This window comes from Phascolarctos cinereus, unplaced genomic scaffold, assembly GCF_003287225.1.
Source record: "Phascolarctos cinereus isolate Bilbo 61053 unplaced genomic scaffold, phaCin_HiC Scaffold_1;HRSCAF=81, whole genome shotgun sequence".
In the NCBI taxonomy this organism is placed as follows: Eukaryota; Metazoa; Chordata; class Mammalia; order Diprotodontia; family Phascolarctidae; genus Phascolarctos; species Phascolarctos cinereus.
In genome coordinates this window covers 194,328,141-194,341,846 of record NW_027555514.1, presented here as the reverse complement: position 1 = coordinate 194,341,846, position 13,706 = coordinate 194,328,141, and the positions used below count along the sequence as shown (strand labels likewise).

General features: G+C 37.1%; 1 protein-coding gene and 1 pseudogene across 3 annotated transcripts in view; both read right to left on the bottom strand.

The window, feature by feature from the left end:
- Positions 1–13,706, bottom strand: part of CCDC77 (coiled-coil domain containing 77) — a 45,304-nt gene that overhangs the window by 23,075 nt on the left and 8,523 nt on the right. For 2 of the 3 annotated variants that reach the window (XM_021001555.2, XM_021001554.2), the window contains 3 exons: positions 13,525–13,591; positions 12,659–12,747; positions 11,613–11,761 (listed from right to left, as the gene is read on the bottom strand). In XM_021001555.2, coding sequence (XP_020857214.1) covers positions 11,613–11,761; positions 12,659–12,747; positions 13,525–13,591 — 305 coding nt within the window. The remainder of the gene's footprint in view (positions 1–11,612; positions 11,762–12,658; positions 12,748–13,524; positions 13,592–13,706) is intronic. The other variant, XM_078156033.1, reaches the window with a different exon arrangement.
- LOC110218662 (vesicle-trafficking protein SEC22a pseudogene) lies at positions 5,845–7,457 on the bottom strand (annotated as a pseudogene).

Genomic DNA, 13,706 nt, shown 5'->3' with positions numbered 1-13,706 from the left:
GTCAAGTGTTTGGTCTGAGGCCACATTTGAACTCAGGTCCTCCTGACTTCAGGACCAGTTTTCTATCCAGTGCGCCACCTAGCTGCCCCTTGAAGGTTTTTTTTTTAAAGTTCACAGATTTGTTTTTACATCACATGGACCTCTACAAACTTACAATTCAATTCCCCATTCCACTAGATTTTTAAGAAGTTCTACCACTTCTGGGTGTGCACACAGCACACATAGCACAATAAATACACAGTAAGTCCTTTGAGATTTAGAAAAGGGTAAATATTGTACCTATCTTCAAAAATCTTTAAAGGGAAAACCCTATAAGTTATAAATTGTTCAGCTTAGCACCAATACCTCAAAAAATACTAAAAGAAAACAATTTATAAACACCTACAAAAGTAGAAGATATAATAAAACAATCAACATAATTCTGTGAAAAGCAAATCATGCAAAATTAGTTTCCTTTTGTAAGAGAACAACAGGCCTAACAAAGAGAAAATTGATATCCTGATTTAAACAAGGCTTTTGATCACTTCACAATGGAATTCTCAACTACAATTTATAAAAGTATGATCTTAAAAACTGTGACTATTACTACGCAAGTAACTCAAGAGTGAAAAAAAACCCAGTAAGCTGCACCCTACAGAGATTAATCCTGGGATCTATTCTATTAAGTATCTTGGATAAACAAGATGAAGAAACTGAAAACGTTTAAATATGTAAGTGAAGTCAAATTGAAAGTGGGTTAATACTCAAAAATTGAAATTAGATTCCAATTGACCACGACAAATTGGAAAAATAGTGACAAAAGCAATTGATATTCAAGATAACTGTGTAGGGGCAGCTAGGTGGCGCAGTGGATAGAGCACTGGCCCTGGAGTCAGGAGGACCTGAATTCAAATGTGGCCTCAGACAATTGACACTTAGTAGCTGTGTGACCCTGGGCAAGGCATTTAACCCCACTGCCTTGCAAAATAAAGATAACTGTGTAAATGGAGGCACACTACCTAGGTTTCACAGTCCTACTCCAGCAAAAATCTCGAATGTATACCAGAATAATGATAAAAAAAAAAAAGAGAGAGAATTTACAGTAAAAGTACCTGCTCTGAGCCCCAAATGACACAAAATTAGTCAGAAGTCTATGAACATCAGGAAAGGAAAAAAAAATAGGAAAGGACACCACCAGCAAAGCCAACACAAACACATAGCCCAGTCACTTAGTGACAAGAAGCAACAGAAGTGAAGGGCCCCCTGAAAAAAGATTCATGGAGGGGCAGCTAGGTGCCGCAGTGGCTAGAGCACCAGCTCTGGAGTCAGGAGGACCTGAGTTCAAATCCCATTTCAGACCAAACACTTGACACCTACTAGCTGTGTGACCCTGGGCAAGTCACTTAACCCCAACTGCCTAAAAATAAAAAAAATAATAAACAGAATAAAATTTTTAAAAGATTAAAAAAAAAAGATTCATGGAACTCAGAAAGCCCAGGGAGTGCTAGGGACCAAAGGAACTCTGAAGTGCCAGCCCCCTGTCCTAAGATGCAACAGAATTAAGAGCTCTTAATCTTTCTTTCGATTATGGGCCCCTTTGGCAGGCTAGTGAACCATATGGACCCTTAATCAGAATATTTTTAAATGCATAAAATAAAATGTGTAGGATTACAAAGGAAGCCAATTATACTGAAATGGATTTATCAAAACAATTAATGATCAGGAGACTTATTTCAACTTTTAAGCCACCATGGTAAAATAAATTTAAACTCCATCAGAATATTTTTAAATGCATAAAATAAAATGTGTAGGATTACAAAGGAAGCCAATTATATTGAAATGGATTTATCAAAACAATTAATGATCAGGAGACTTATTTCAACTTTTAAGCCAGTATGGTAAAATAAATTTAAACTCCACCTTTGATGCCTACTGTACTGGGAAATAGGAAAATTACAATCTTTTAAAGACGATGGGGAACAGCAATACCACTTCTAGGTCTGTATCCCAAAGAGATCATAAAACAGGCAAAAGGACCTACATGTGCAAGACCTACATGTGCAAAAAAATTTATAGCAGCTCTTTTTGTGGGTGGCTGGAAATTGAAGGGATACCCATCAACTGGGGAATGGCTGAACAAGTTGTGGTATATAAATGTAATGGAATAGTATTGTGCTATAAGAAATGATGAGCAGGTGGACTTCAGAAAAACCTGGAAAGACTTAGATGAACTGATGTTAAGTGAAGTGAGCAGAACCAAGAGAACATCATACACGGTAACAGCAACACTGTGTGATAACCACCTTTAACAGACTTAGCTCTTCTCAGCAATGCAATGATCTAAGATAATTCCAAGTCACTCATAATGGAAAATGCTATTCACATCCAAAGAAGGAACTATGGATTCTGTTTGTTTGTTTTTAGGCAATTGGGGTTAAGTGACTTGTCCAGGGTCACACAGCCAGTAAGTGTCAAGTGTTTGGTCTGAGGCCAGATTTGAACTCAGGTCCTCCTGACTTCAGGGCCTGTGCTCTATCCATTGCGCCACCCAGCTGCCCCACAACTGTGGATTCTGAATGCAGATTGAAGAATATTATTTTTTTTTCTTCCTCATGGTTTTTTCCTTTTGTTTTGATTCTTCTTTCACAACATGACTAATGTGGAAATATATTTAATATGATTATACTTATATAGCCTATATCAGCCTGCATGACATCTTGAGGAGGAAGGGAGAAAAAAATTTGGAACTCAAAATCTTGTAAAAGTGAATGCTGAAAATTATCTTTTCATGTAATTGGAAAAATTATATAAAAATTATTAAGTGGGAAAAAATAAAAAAAGACTATGGGGAAAAAAGGAAAGCATCAGCATAGTCATAAATAACAAAGTTGCAGAGAATTTTGTCTCTAGAGTGGGGCTATATGTCTACGGTTTTGTGTGTAGTGGTACAGAAAATTTCTACAATACTTTCATTCCTCTCTCACAGAACACAAAACTACTTCTCGGTCAACAGAAGCAGGTTTTAAATAGCCAAAAAGAACAAGTATAAGACAGTACGGTTGTATACTCAGTAATTCCTACAGCCCAGAACAAGATCAGGAATGTTACTAATGCATACTGAGTACAGGATGGATAAAAACTGCTTTCCTAGACCATTTTTGGCACTTGTGGCCTGTAAAAAAAGGGTGAAAAGTATTCTGCCCTCTGTGCAACCTTGTCACACTGGAGGCTTAATGGAGTTTCAGAGGGAACATAATAGAAATGGGGCTCTGGATCTGATGCATTCCTCTAAAGGAGTTAATTTAACTGAGCTAAGGCCTTTGATCTTGTAGTTAACTGAAGATAACATTTCACATATTTAAAGACTGTGACAAACACTCCTATTTTGCATTAGCCTGGAGATGGTACATTCATTTTATACCATAGCAAAACTTCAAAACTGAAGAAAAATATGCTGGATCTCAAGGCAACAGCATTTATAGGAAGCAGATCTTCAAGTTCCAGTATACCTGTTTCTAGCACAGAAAGAGGAGTTCTAGTCAAGAGGATGGAGCTTAATACATACATGTGGAAAACCAGAAATGAAAATCTCTGAGTGCTGACATTCTGGAGCAATCAAGGCATAGCTCTGTTAAGCAAATAAGTTATATTATTGTCAGGCTTATGGAAAATAAGAGCATTTGTGCCATGACAGCACAAATTATCTTGGACAATAAAAAGATCCTCATGACACCCACATTAGAAGAAAAACATACCAATACTTGGCAGGAGGACGTGTGGATTCATTGCTATCAAAATGTCTTCTGCGTGGGGAACCTACAGCCTCAAAGCTACATGTGGCCCTCTAGGTCTTCAAGTTCATAGAACAAATCACCTTAATAAAAGGATTTGTTCTGTAAAATTTGCACCCAGTCAAAAGTCCACCACCAAAGACCTAGAAGTCCATATGTGGCCTCGAGGTCACAGGTTCCCCACCCCTGGCTAAACTCTCTAGTTCTTACCAAGAAAAGCTATATTCTGTGAATACAACATCCATGATTCCCATGGTAGTGGAAAGAGTCCTGAACCTGGAGCTATGAGACATGAACTCTAATACTGGCTTAGTGACAAAGACCTTCGGTGTGTCACACAACTTTTCTGTACTTCAAGTTTCCTCTTCTTTACAATCTGGATAAACAACAATTATCTTCATGTCACATGTGGTAGTGTGAAGATGATATAATAGAAATTGTTCTTAAAAGCAAAAAGCAGTATAAAAAAACTATAGATAATTAACACAACTATTCAAAAGTCCAGGATTTCTCTGTATCTTTGGCAAAAATTTAGTTTCCCTCAAGGATTCACAGAATTCTCGTCAACAAACCATCTTCAATTTGGGAGAAGCAAGAGTGTTAGATGTAGGGGCAACTAGGTGGCACACTGGATAGAACACCAGCCCTGGAGTCAGGAGAACCTGAGTTCAAATCCGGACTCCTGCACATAACACCCACTAGCTGTGTGACTCTGGGCAAGTCATTTAATCCCAATTGCCTCACCAAAAAAAAAAATGTTAGATGTATACGGAGTGATGTGGGAACTGACGGATGAAAGAGGGAACAAAATCTTTCTGACATATATAAAAATTTTAAAAATCTTTGTTTCAATTATTGTTGAAAATCCTTTTTGAAATCTTGTTGAAAACCTTATTAATCTATGCATTCCATGAAAGTATCCTGTTTCTTTGATGATTTATGATCATGTAGTGCCTCAGGGTCAAGATTCTGAATGTCAGTTCTTCTTGTACAACCATGTAGTTATAAGAGAAGGGGTTGAATATGTACTGACCCTAGCACCTACCCTGTTACTTTTTTTAAAAATTCAAACAAATTCCTTATAACAGCTTTTCTTGTCATTTGCTTCTTCCTCTTAAAAACTAACTGCAGTAAAAAAGTTCTGGTTAATCAAGGTTTATATTGTAACGTATATTATATGCATATAATATAAATGGTTGGTTGGAAACCTATGTCCTGGTCCTTCCTCAGCCTCTTTCTGACATCTTGTTTTACTTGCAAATATATCTTTTAACCAGCATTCTCAATGATACCAAATTCCCTAAAATTACAAAATGTTAGAAATGAAAGGAACCTTGCATCCAACCTCTCCCTCATTTTACAAATGAATAAATAAACCTAAATAGGCAGTGAGTTACCAAATGTCAGTGAGCAGCAGTGTCAGGATTTGAATATGAGTCTCCTGACCCCCACTCCAGTACTGCCCCTGCTATCTCAGGCTGCTGCTACCTTAAAATTTTCTGCTTAGAAACGCTGGTTTCATTTTTTAAAAAATGAAACATACAAGAATACAGCTGCCAGAAGCAGGATTGATGTCTCATAGATTTTATAACTGTAGGCAGCTTTTGTTTATGCCTGGATTAACAGTGTAGACTTGCAAAGCACTTGGACATCTTTCACAATTCTATCAGGAGGGCTACTCAGGCAGTTAATGGCTTACTTCTATAAGCACTGAAAGGTAATAACAGTTCTACAGAGATAGGTAAACTTTCTGCCTTATAGTAAATGCAAATAACACTTGTTAGTAATGATCATTTCCAAGATTATACACAGTTTATTTTTTTAATTAATTTTTAGTTTTCAACATTCACTTCCATAAGCTTTTGAGTTTTAAATTTTCTCCCCCTCCTTTCTCATCTCCATCCCAAAGACAGCATGCAATCTAATATAGGCTCTACATATACATTCTTATTAAACATATTTTTACATTAGTCATGTTGTAAAGAAGAATTAGAACCAATAAGAGGAACCACAAGAAAGAAGAAACAAAACAGAAGAAAAAAAAGCAAATAGTATGTTTCGATCTGCATTAAAACTCCATAGTTCTTTCTCTGGAGCACACAAATAGTTTATAAACATCACTGTCTTCTCAAAAAATTTCTAAAGCTCCCACCTAGATGAGGCTGCCAGCATCATCTTCATAATTAGGTAATTTCTAAGGTAAAGGATTCAAGTGAAGACTATAAAAGAATCAATAAAAAAAGAACACCTTTAGATACAATAATGCATGTTCCCATTAGTGTATAATCAAACAGTCCGCCACTTACCAACTACTTTTTCATTTCAAATATAAGTTTGCCAGTATACCATAGCATCTTTTTATCTAATCTACATTACTACCTCCCAGAGGCAAAAAACAATATTGGTACTGGCTCATACTTGGTTTGGAGACCTAGTATTATATTTATATTTTCACTGAATTTTTCAGAAAGGCTTATGTGCTGCTTGCTACTAGTTATTTTCCAAATCTACTTTATCCTTCCACAAGTTCATCAGAGCAAAAAGGCAGCCTGTCTTCTTTGTGATGATGATCCCTCAGTCAGTAACGTTTTCAAAGACTTTTGGAAGCCTTCCATGGCAGGAATATTCAGAGGCAGATTATATTGTTTTCAAACAACAAAAAGAAAGATGGAGAAAGGAGGAAAAATAAAACTTCTGTCTGGTCTGGTAGAAATCTTCACCGAGAGGTTGGGGCAGCGAGGTGCCACAGTGGATAGAGTTACCCGCCCTGAAATCAGGAGGACCTGAGTTCAAATGTGGCCTCAGACTAAACACTTGACACTTCCTAGCTGTGTGACCCTGGACAAGTCACTTAACCCCAACTGCCATAGTCACATTAAAGAAAAGCTGCCAGAGGTTATAGAGTTCATATAGATACATGCTGCATAGACAAAGTAAGCCAAAAGTCAAGAAAGATTTTTACATTCCTGCACCAAGTAGATGAACAAACAACACTGGTATAGACAAGCTGCTATTCCAAGGAAAAATGCAATGATATAACTGAAATTCTCACCACCATTCTGGAATAGACTTTCTATGGTATCAAAGCCTTAAATCAACTTCAGAGCCCCACGTAAGAGACTAAGAATAAATACCACAATCCCTGGCAAAATCACTGACTTCAATCACTGGTGAGCAAAAGAACTCTAACTAGCACTTTCACATTCCACAGAAAATAAAGATGTGAATCCACTGGCTGATCCTAGTCCACATGTGGAAACTTGATAAGGTGATCTCAGCTTGATTTCGGTTTGCACGTCACAAAGATTTGTCTTTGTTGAAAGAGGCCAAGAATTGTTATACTGCTGCTTAGTGCTTTGAATGAAGTTATCAAATTCAATGAAACAATATGGTCTGATGGCAGTAGACAACTTCTGAAGTTCATCCAGGAAAGAGAAAACCAAGACATTTGGGTAATTTTGGGGATGCAGAATCATGTAACCCACTCCCAGAGAGTTAATAAAATTAATATTCTATCATCCAGTTTCCAGTGTACATCTATCAGGAAGCTGACCAAGTTTTTTCGAGAGTGATTTAAAATACTTTCTGCATTCCTGCACTCCCAAGCTTTTGTTCATAATCAACAGAAGCAGAAAGCAGTAATCCATTCTGTATATGAGCCACTGAAGCAGATAAAACCATGGACATTTCAACAAACAGGAAAGACCTGCAGAGCTGAAACCTGCTGCTCTGTGTGATGCAGCATGTGATGCATCATGGGATCTAGAAGCACTGTCACCCCTGGGATGGATCTACCAAAATATTTTTTTAAAAATTCACAATCCCAAATTAAGAACCCCTGTCACAGATGACCTGGGGTCTGAGCCTCAAAGATCCAGGGGAGCCCCAACCCAGGAGGTAGAAGTCAACACAGGTAATACAGGGGACCCAGAGCAAGACCAAGCATAGTCCACTACCCCACCCAGAGGAGCTAGATGGGGTGGAACTTGACTCGGGAACAAAGTTTCAGTACAGGAACTAAAGCTAAAGAGATAAATAAATCAAAGAAAGCACTTGGCGATATAAAAAAAAATTACTGTGCATCTAGAAATCCTCAAAAAGAAGGAGCACATAACTTTAACAATTGTGAGCAGGGAATTATAGGGGAAAAAAATCGATTTTCCACCTAGTAAATATGAAGGCATAAAATAAGAAATAAAAGCTCCAGAGAAAAGAAATGAAAGGAGAGTAAATAGCTTAGAAGAATAGTAAACCTTACCAAATAATGGAACCCTTGAAAACTAGAATAGACGAAACACAAATCAGTAACTCCATAAGAAAGCAAGAACTATTAGAAGAGAATCAAACGACTGAAAGAATCATAAGGAATCTAATAGCAAAAATAAATGACCCTAGAAAACAGCTCAAAGAGAAATGATTAGAGAGTCACTGGACTTACTGAAAACTATAATTTTAAAAAATGGACTCTGTATTTCAAGAAATCACAAATGAAAACTACCCAGATCTATCAGAATCAGAGGGCAAAATGAAGACAGAAAGAATCCATTGATCACCTCCCAAAAGAAACCCTGAAAACAAAAAGGCCCAGTTATGTACTAGCCCAAATCCAGATCAACACAGGAAGGTACTACATTTACCGGGGAACGAGACCTGGTAGCTTCTAAGATAAACTAAAGGAAATCTTAGAACATAATATGTTAAAAGGTAAAAAGATAAAGGGTTACAACTAAGAATAACTTTCCTGCAAAGCTGATGTAATGCTATAAGCAAACAACTGACCTTCAAAACAGAGGACTTTAGAACAGAGGATTTTTAAGCACTGCTGATGCAAAGACTAGAGCTTTGAAAAGCAAACAAGTCCAAAGAAACCTAAAAAGGAAAATATATTTAAGCAATTGGAAGGGGTTGTACGATGAGGTAGTGCTAACATTATAATAGTGGGAGAAGAAATGGATGTGGCCCTTAAGAACTTTAAGGGTGGATTGGCAGTTCCATTCTGAAGATTTTAAGGAAGGAAAGAGAAAAGAGGGTAAAAGGAATACTCTAGTATATAAAATTGGAAGAAGGGGATAGAACTTGCTAGGTCTCATCACCTTGCTAGGTGGGAGGGAAGAGTGTGGAAGAAGCGTGGGGAGCACCACTTCAGATGAAGCTCACTCTTATCCAAAACAAATGAAAGAGGATTGAACACACAAATAATACAGTATCAAACTCAACAAGTAAACAAGCAGGAAAGGGAGAGGGGCAGTTAAAAGGGAGAATAATATCTAGGAGGGAATAGTCACAAGCAAAACAAACTTTCTTATCCTGCAGAAGGGATTCAAAGCTCAGCAGGAAGAAAAGCAAAGAACTAGAATTGTAATGGGGTCTTTATGAATTAGGGAATAAACACAATGTGGTATATAAATATAATAGAATATTATTGCACTGTATGAAATGACAAAATAGTTTTAGAGAATTCTAGGTAATACGAATTGATACAGGGTGAAGTGATTAGAACCAGAATATTTATACAAGGACAACAACTCTGCGAAGAAAAACATTTTTTATAAGACTTTAAGCACTGATCAAAGCAATTGCCAACCAAGTTTCCAAAGGAAGCCTATTATTTACCTCTCCTGATAAAGAGGCGATGGATTCAAGGTTCAAAGGCACACATTTTTGGACACAGCCATTTTATTCAGATTTGTTTTGTTTGACTGTGCTTGTTTTTACAAAGTTTCTCCTGACCCCTTCTTTAGGTTTTTAACGGGTAGGGAGGAATTTTTTAAGGGAAAGGAAGAATTAGCAATAGTGTTGCCAAAAAGGAAAGGGTCACTGAAATATTTCTTAAGATGTAGACAACAGAAGGAAGTTCAGAGGGAAGTACAGACAAGGAGTGAATTATAATATACTTTTTAAAAAAGCAAGCAAATGAAATATTCCATTTCAAATAGACAATTCTTTTTGTGTTTTGCTATGTGCATAGAAAGGCCTTTTGAGAAATGTTTAAATTCAGGAAAAAAGGTAATATTAAAAACTGAATAAGAAAATTGAATAAGAAAAAGCAAAAGGTTGAGGAAAAATGCCAAAATACAAATACAGGATTGGAATGGAAAAAAGTGCATATAAAAAAGGAAAAAAAATCTGAGGACAATAGCTGACCACAAGTTGAATACAACTTCTTTACAAGACAGTACTATTGGTAGAAACAAACCAATAGAGGTCTGGAATATATTAAAAGGAGGATAGCAATTAGCACTTTTCCCTCCTATTAATAGGACAAGAGATTTATGGTTATTGTACCTTTGCTTTCATGACATCATCTATAATACTGCTTGTACTGATTCACAGAGTTGTTATTAAAATTAAATGAGATGATATATATGAAGAAGTTTTGTAAAACTGAAAAGCTTTTTGTTAGTTATAAGTATTACTGCTCTGTTACATAGAACTCTAAGCTACTATTATTTATAATTATTATATCCATGATGCATCTCAAGCCAAATCTTTGGTCACAAATACAAACAATCAATTGTGACACTGTTCCTATGGGAAAACAGAATCTACTTTTACGATATAGCTAGCAGGAAACATTGGGACAAAAAGTGCTATGCTTTATGGGAACTTGGGGATAAGCTGTTCTGGTTTTTTCTTTTAAAACCAGGAAATCATGTTTATAAAATACTTGCTTTACAAGCCTGGCATCACTTTATCTACATATTGTTGACTTGATTTCATTATGAACCTCCCCCTTTCCCATGGACTACAAGCTGAATATAACTACTTTAAAAACAGTGCCATTGGCAAAGGCAACATGACACAGTGAGCCTGGAAGAGGTTGATCTGAACAAAATGGTCCACTTTATTTGAGAATGATTCCTATCCTAAGGAGAAGATGAGGAGAGGGAGCATTCTAGGCATGGAGGAGAGTCAGAGAAAACATTCAGAATCAAGACATGGAGTGTCTTGCTCATAGAACAGCCAGGAGGCCAGTGTCACTGGCTCAAACAGCATGTACATGGGAGTTAAGTATAATAAGACTGGAAATGTAGTAGGACCCTAGGTTTTAAAGGACTACGAATGTCCGATGAATATTTTGTATTTGATCCTGGAGGCAACAGGAAGCCCCTGGAGCAGACTGGGGGGCAGAAGGGGGAAGAAGATGGGAAGGATTAAGTGAGGGTTTTATTCAGGATGCAGGAGACATGAGCACACTTGTAGGCAGTAGGGAATGAGCCAGTAGACAGAGACTGAAAACAAATGGTATGGTAGAAATGGAGTGGGATCTCTCGAATAAGCAGAGGGATTAGCTCTGGTAAGGAATCATAAAGCAGAGATGAAGGAGGAGAATGGCAGAAGGCATGTATGAAATGAGGAAAAGAGGAGAAGAGGTAGCTTTTTCTATAAAATTTGAGGCAAGGTTCAATGCCGAAAGAATGGGAAAGGGGGAACCATGGAAGGTTTGAGGAATGATGCAAAGGTCTGGAACTGCTGCTAAGGAAAGTAGAATAATGAGTTGATACAGGAGATACAGAAGGATTACCTAGCAGCAGTGAGGGCCCAGTTGAGGTTGTATAACATATATCTGTAACAGAGTCAGTCAGAAGAGCTGCATGATTTTCTCTACCTTCGCACATGTTTAGGACCTAAGGCAAGAGCTTGGACTAGTTTATGTTGAAAATCTCTTTCAGCTCTAATCTATGATGCTAAGATGACCTTTCAAAACTCCTAATTCTGTGATTCTTTAAAGTAGCAATAATCATGATCATAACAAAAATGACGGCATAAATTATACAACTGTTTACTGTTAAACCATTCAGGGAAAATAAGACAAAAGTAGAGACCTTCACAGGCACTCACTTATTTGTCAGCACTTTGATCCTCTCCTGGTTTCTCTCATGCTGAACCTGTGCCTCTTCCATATAGATGCGTCGGTCTTCTAAAAGCCCTTCAACCTGGTCTCTGGCAAGCCTGGTCTGCTCTTCAAGCTGAGCTTGCAGTGCTTCCACCTAGGCAGATCAACAAAAGGTAGAATACCCAGCTCAACTTCCCTTTACAACTACTCACAGGAATAGACACTAAATATCTTTCTAACAAAATTTATAATCAGCAGCAACATTAACAAAATAGCAAAAAATGTTAAACAGACCTTTCTTTGCATTGTCTTTATTGAGGCCAGACTACACAACAAAATAATCAACTGTATATAATTTAGACTGTATTGTGGGAAAACCCAGTGACTTTTTCCTAATCCTGGGGTTCTAGTATTCCCTTTTGGGCACTGAGACAAGCTAAGAGCCCTCTAGCTAGGCAGGGAACATAGAGAATTTTTACTTAGTTTTTTTTGGTTAAGGAGAACAGTCACCTTATAACCAAATAATCATAAGACTGCCCTCTCTGAATCTTGCTGTCAAGTGCAAATGTAGTCATTACTTATAGCTAGAAAACATTACTTAAACAATTGGATTACCTTCATAGGGCCAGGATTTCCAATGTAATCAGATAAAGAATCCTGGTTCCATGTGCCATTCAGTTACCAAATGGCCAAAATATCACTGGAAGGAGAGTCACTATTTTAAGGAATTTAAAAACCTATCTGTGACATAGTGGATGTGTCACATATGAAAATTTGGCAGGAAGGATATTCCTGTCAGTTTCTATATTCCCTATCCCAATAATAAAGCAATTTCACACTTGATGTTGGCTAAGAATTTAGAGTACCCCAAAGAAGGACTTTATACAGTCAGGAAGCAGGAGTTTTTAAACGTTTAAACTCTGCCTGTTATATTTCATCTTACAGTAAACAGTAGAGAACTGTATGTGGTAAGTGGGTGCCTAAAATATCACAAGACTTTAATTTTGTGGAAGTCAGAAGCTGTCATTGTTTGCCAACAGATATTTTCTACCTGCAGCATAAGTGTCTGATTGTCCCTTGGGCATTTCTCAGGACTTTCTTGTGTCTCTTTTATTGATCTTCCTAAGTTTCTTTTAGTGCCTGCAGTAGAAAACAGGTTAGTTGGGAAAATAATTTAGTTGGCTTTTCTTCCAGATGGTCAGTTACCCGTTTTATTCTAGCAGTGAAAAACAGAGGTGCTCAGTCTGATCTCAGAAAAGAGTCTAGTAGAAAATGAGAGAAAAGAAAATTTTACAGCAAACACAGTATTTTCCCCCTAAAAACATAGTAAGGAACTCTGTAGGACTCTTCCTGATTAACAATACCCATTTCACTACCAAATACTGCATTGAGTTGCAGAGTACTCCTTCTGAGCTGGATCTATTTTCTTAGTAATTCCTGTTTATCCCAGTTGTTTGAGGATAGTCACATTAATTTAACGATCTGGTGAACAAAGCTGCCATATATATACACACATATCATATTTGGATCATTAATTTTCAAAAGAAATGTAACATAATATGCAACACTAGCCACACTGAACAAAACTTAATCTTTCTTCAATTGCTTACAAAGCTCTTCAGAATCTTAAGAGTGTCACCAGGTCACCATTATTAGTATCAATTATTATTGTACAGGGGCAGCTAAGTGGCACAGTAGATAGAACACTGGTCTTGGAGTCAGGAGGACCTGAATTCAAATCTGAACTTAGACACTTGACACTTACTAACTGTATGACCCTGGGCAAGTCACTTAACCACAACTGCCTCGCAAAAATAAATAAATAAATAAATGGAAAAAAATTTTATTGCACAGTATCTTTTTTCAATGTTCATTTACTTGTTTGGATTCCGAAGAAAAAAGTTTGCTCATTGATACCTGCTCTGGAGATGAACTCGTGTTCATGTGCCTGCTTGAAATGAACAGTCTTTTGGGGAATAGTAACCTAAAAGAATCAAAAGGGACATTCTCTTTAAAGAAAACGTTTCACTTTTCAACCTGTACCCCCAAGATCAAACATCATCCCCACAGCACATTCACCAAGTTGCACACAGACACAA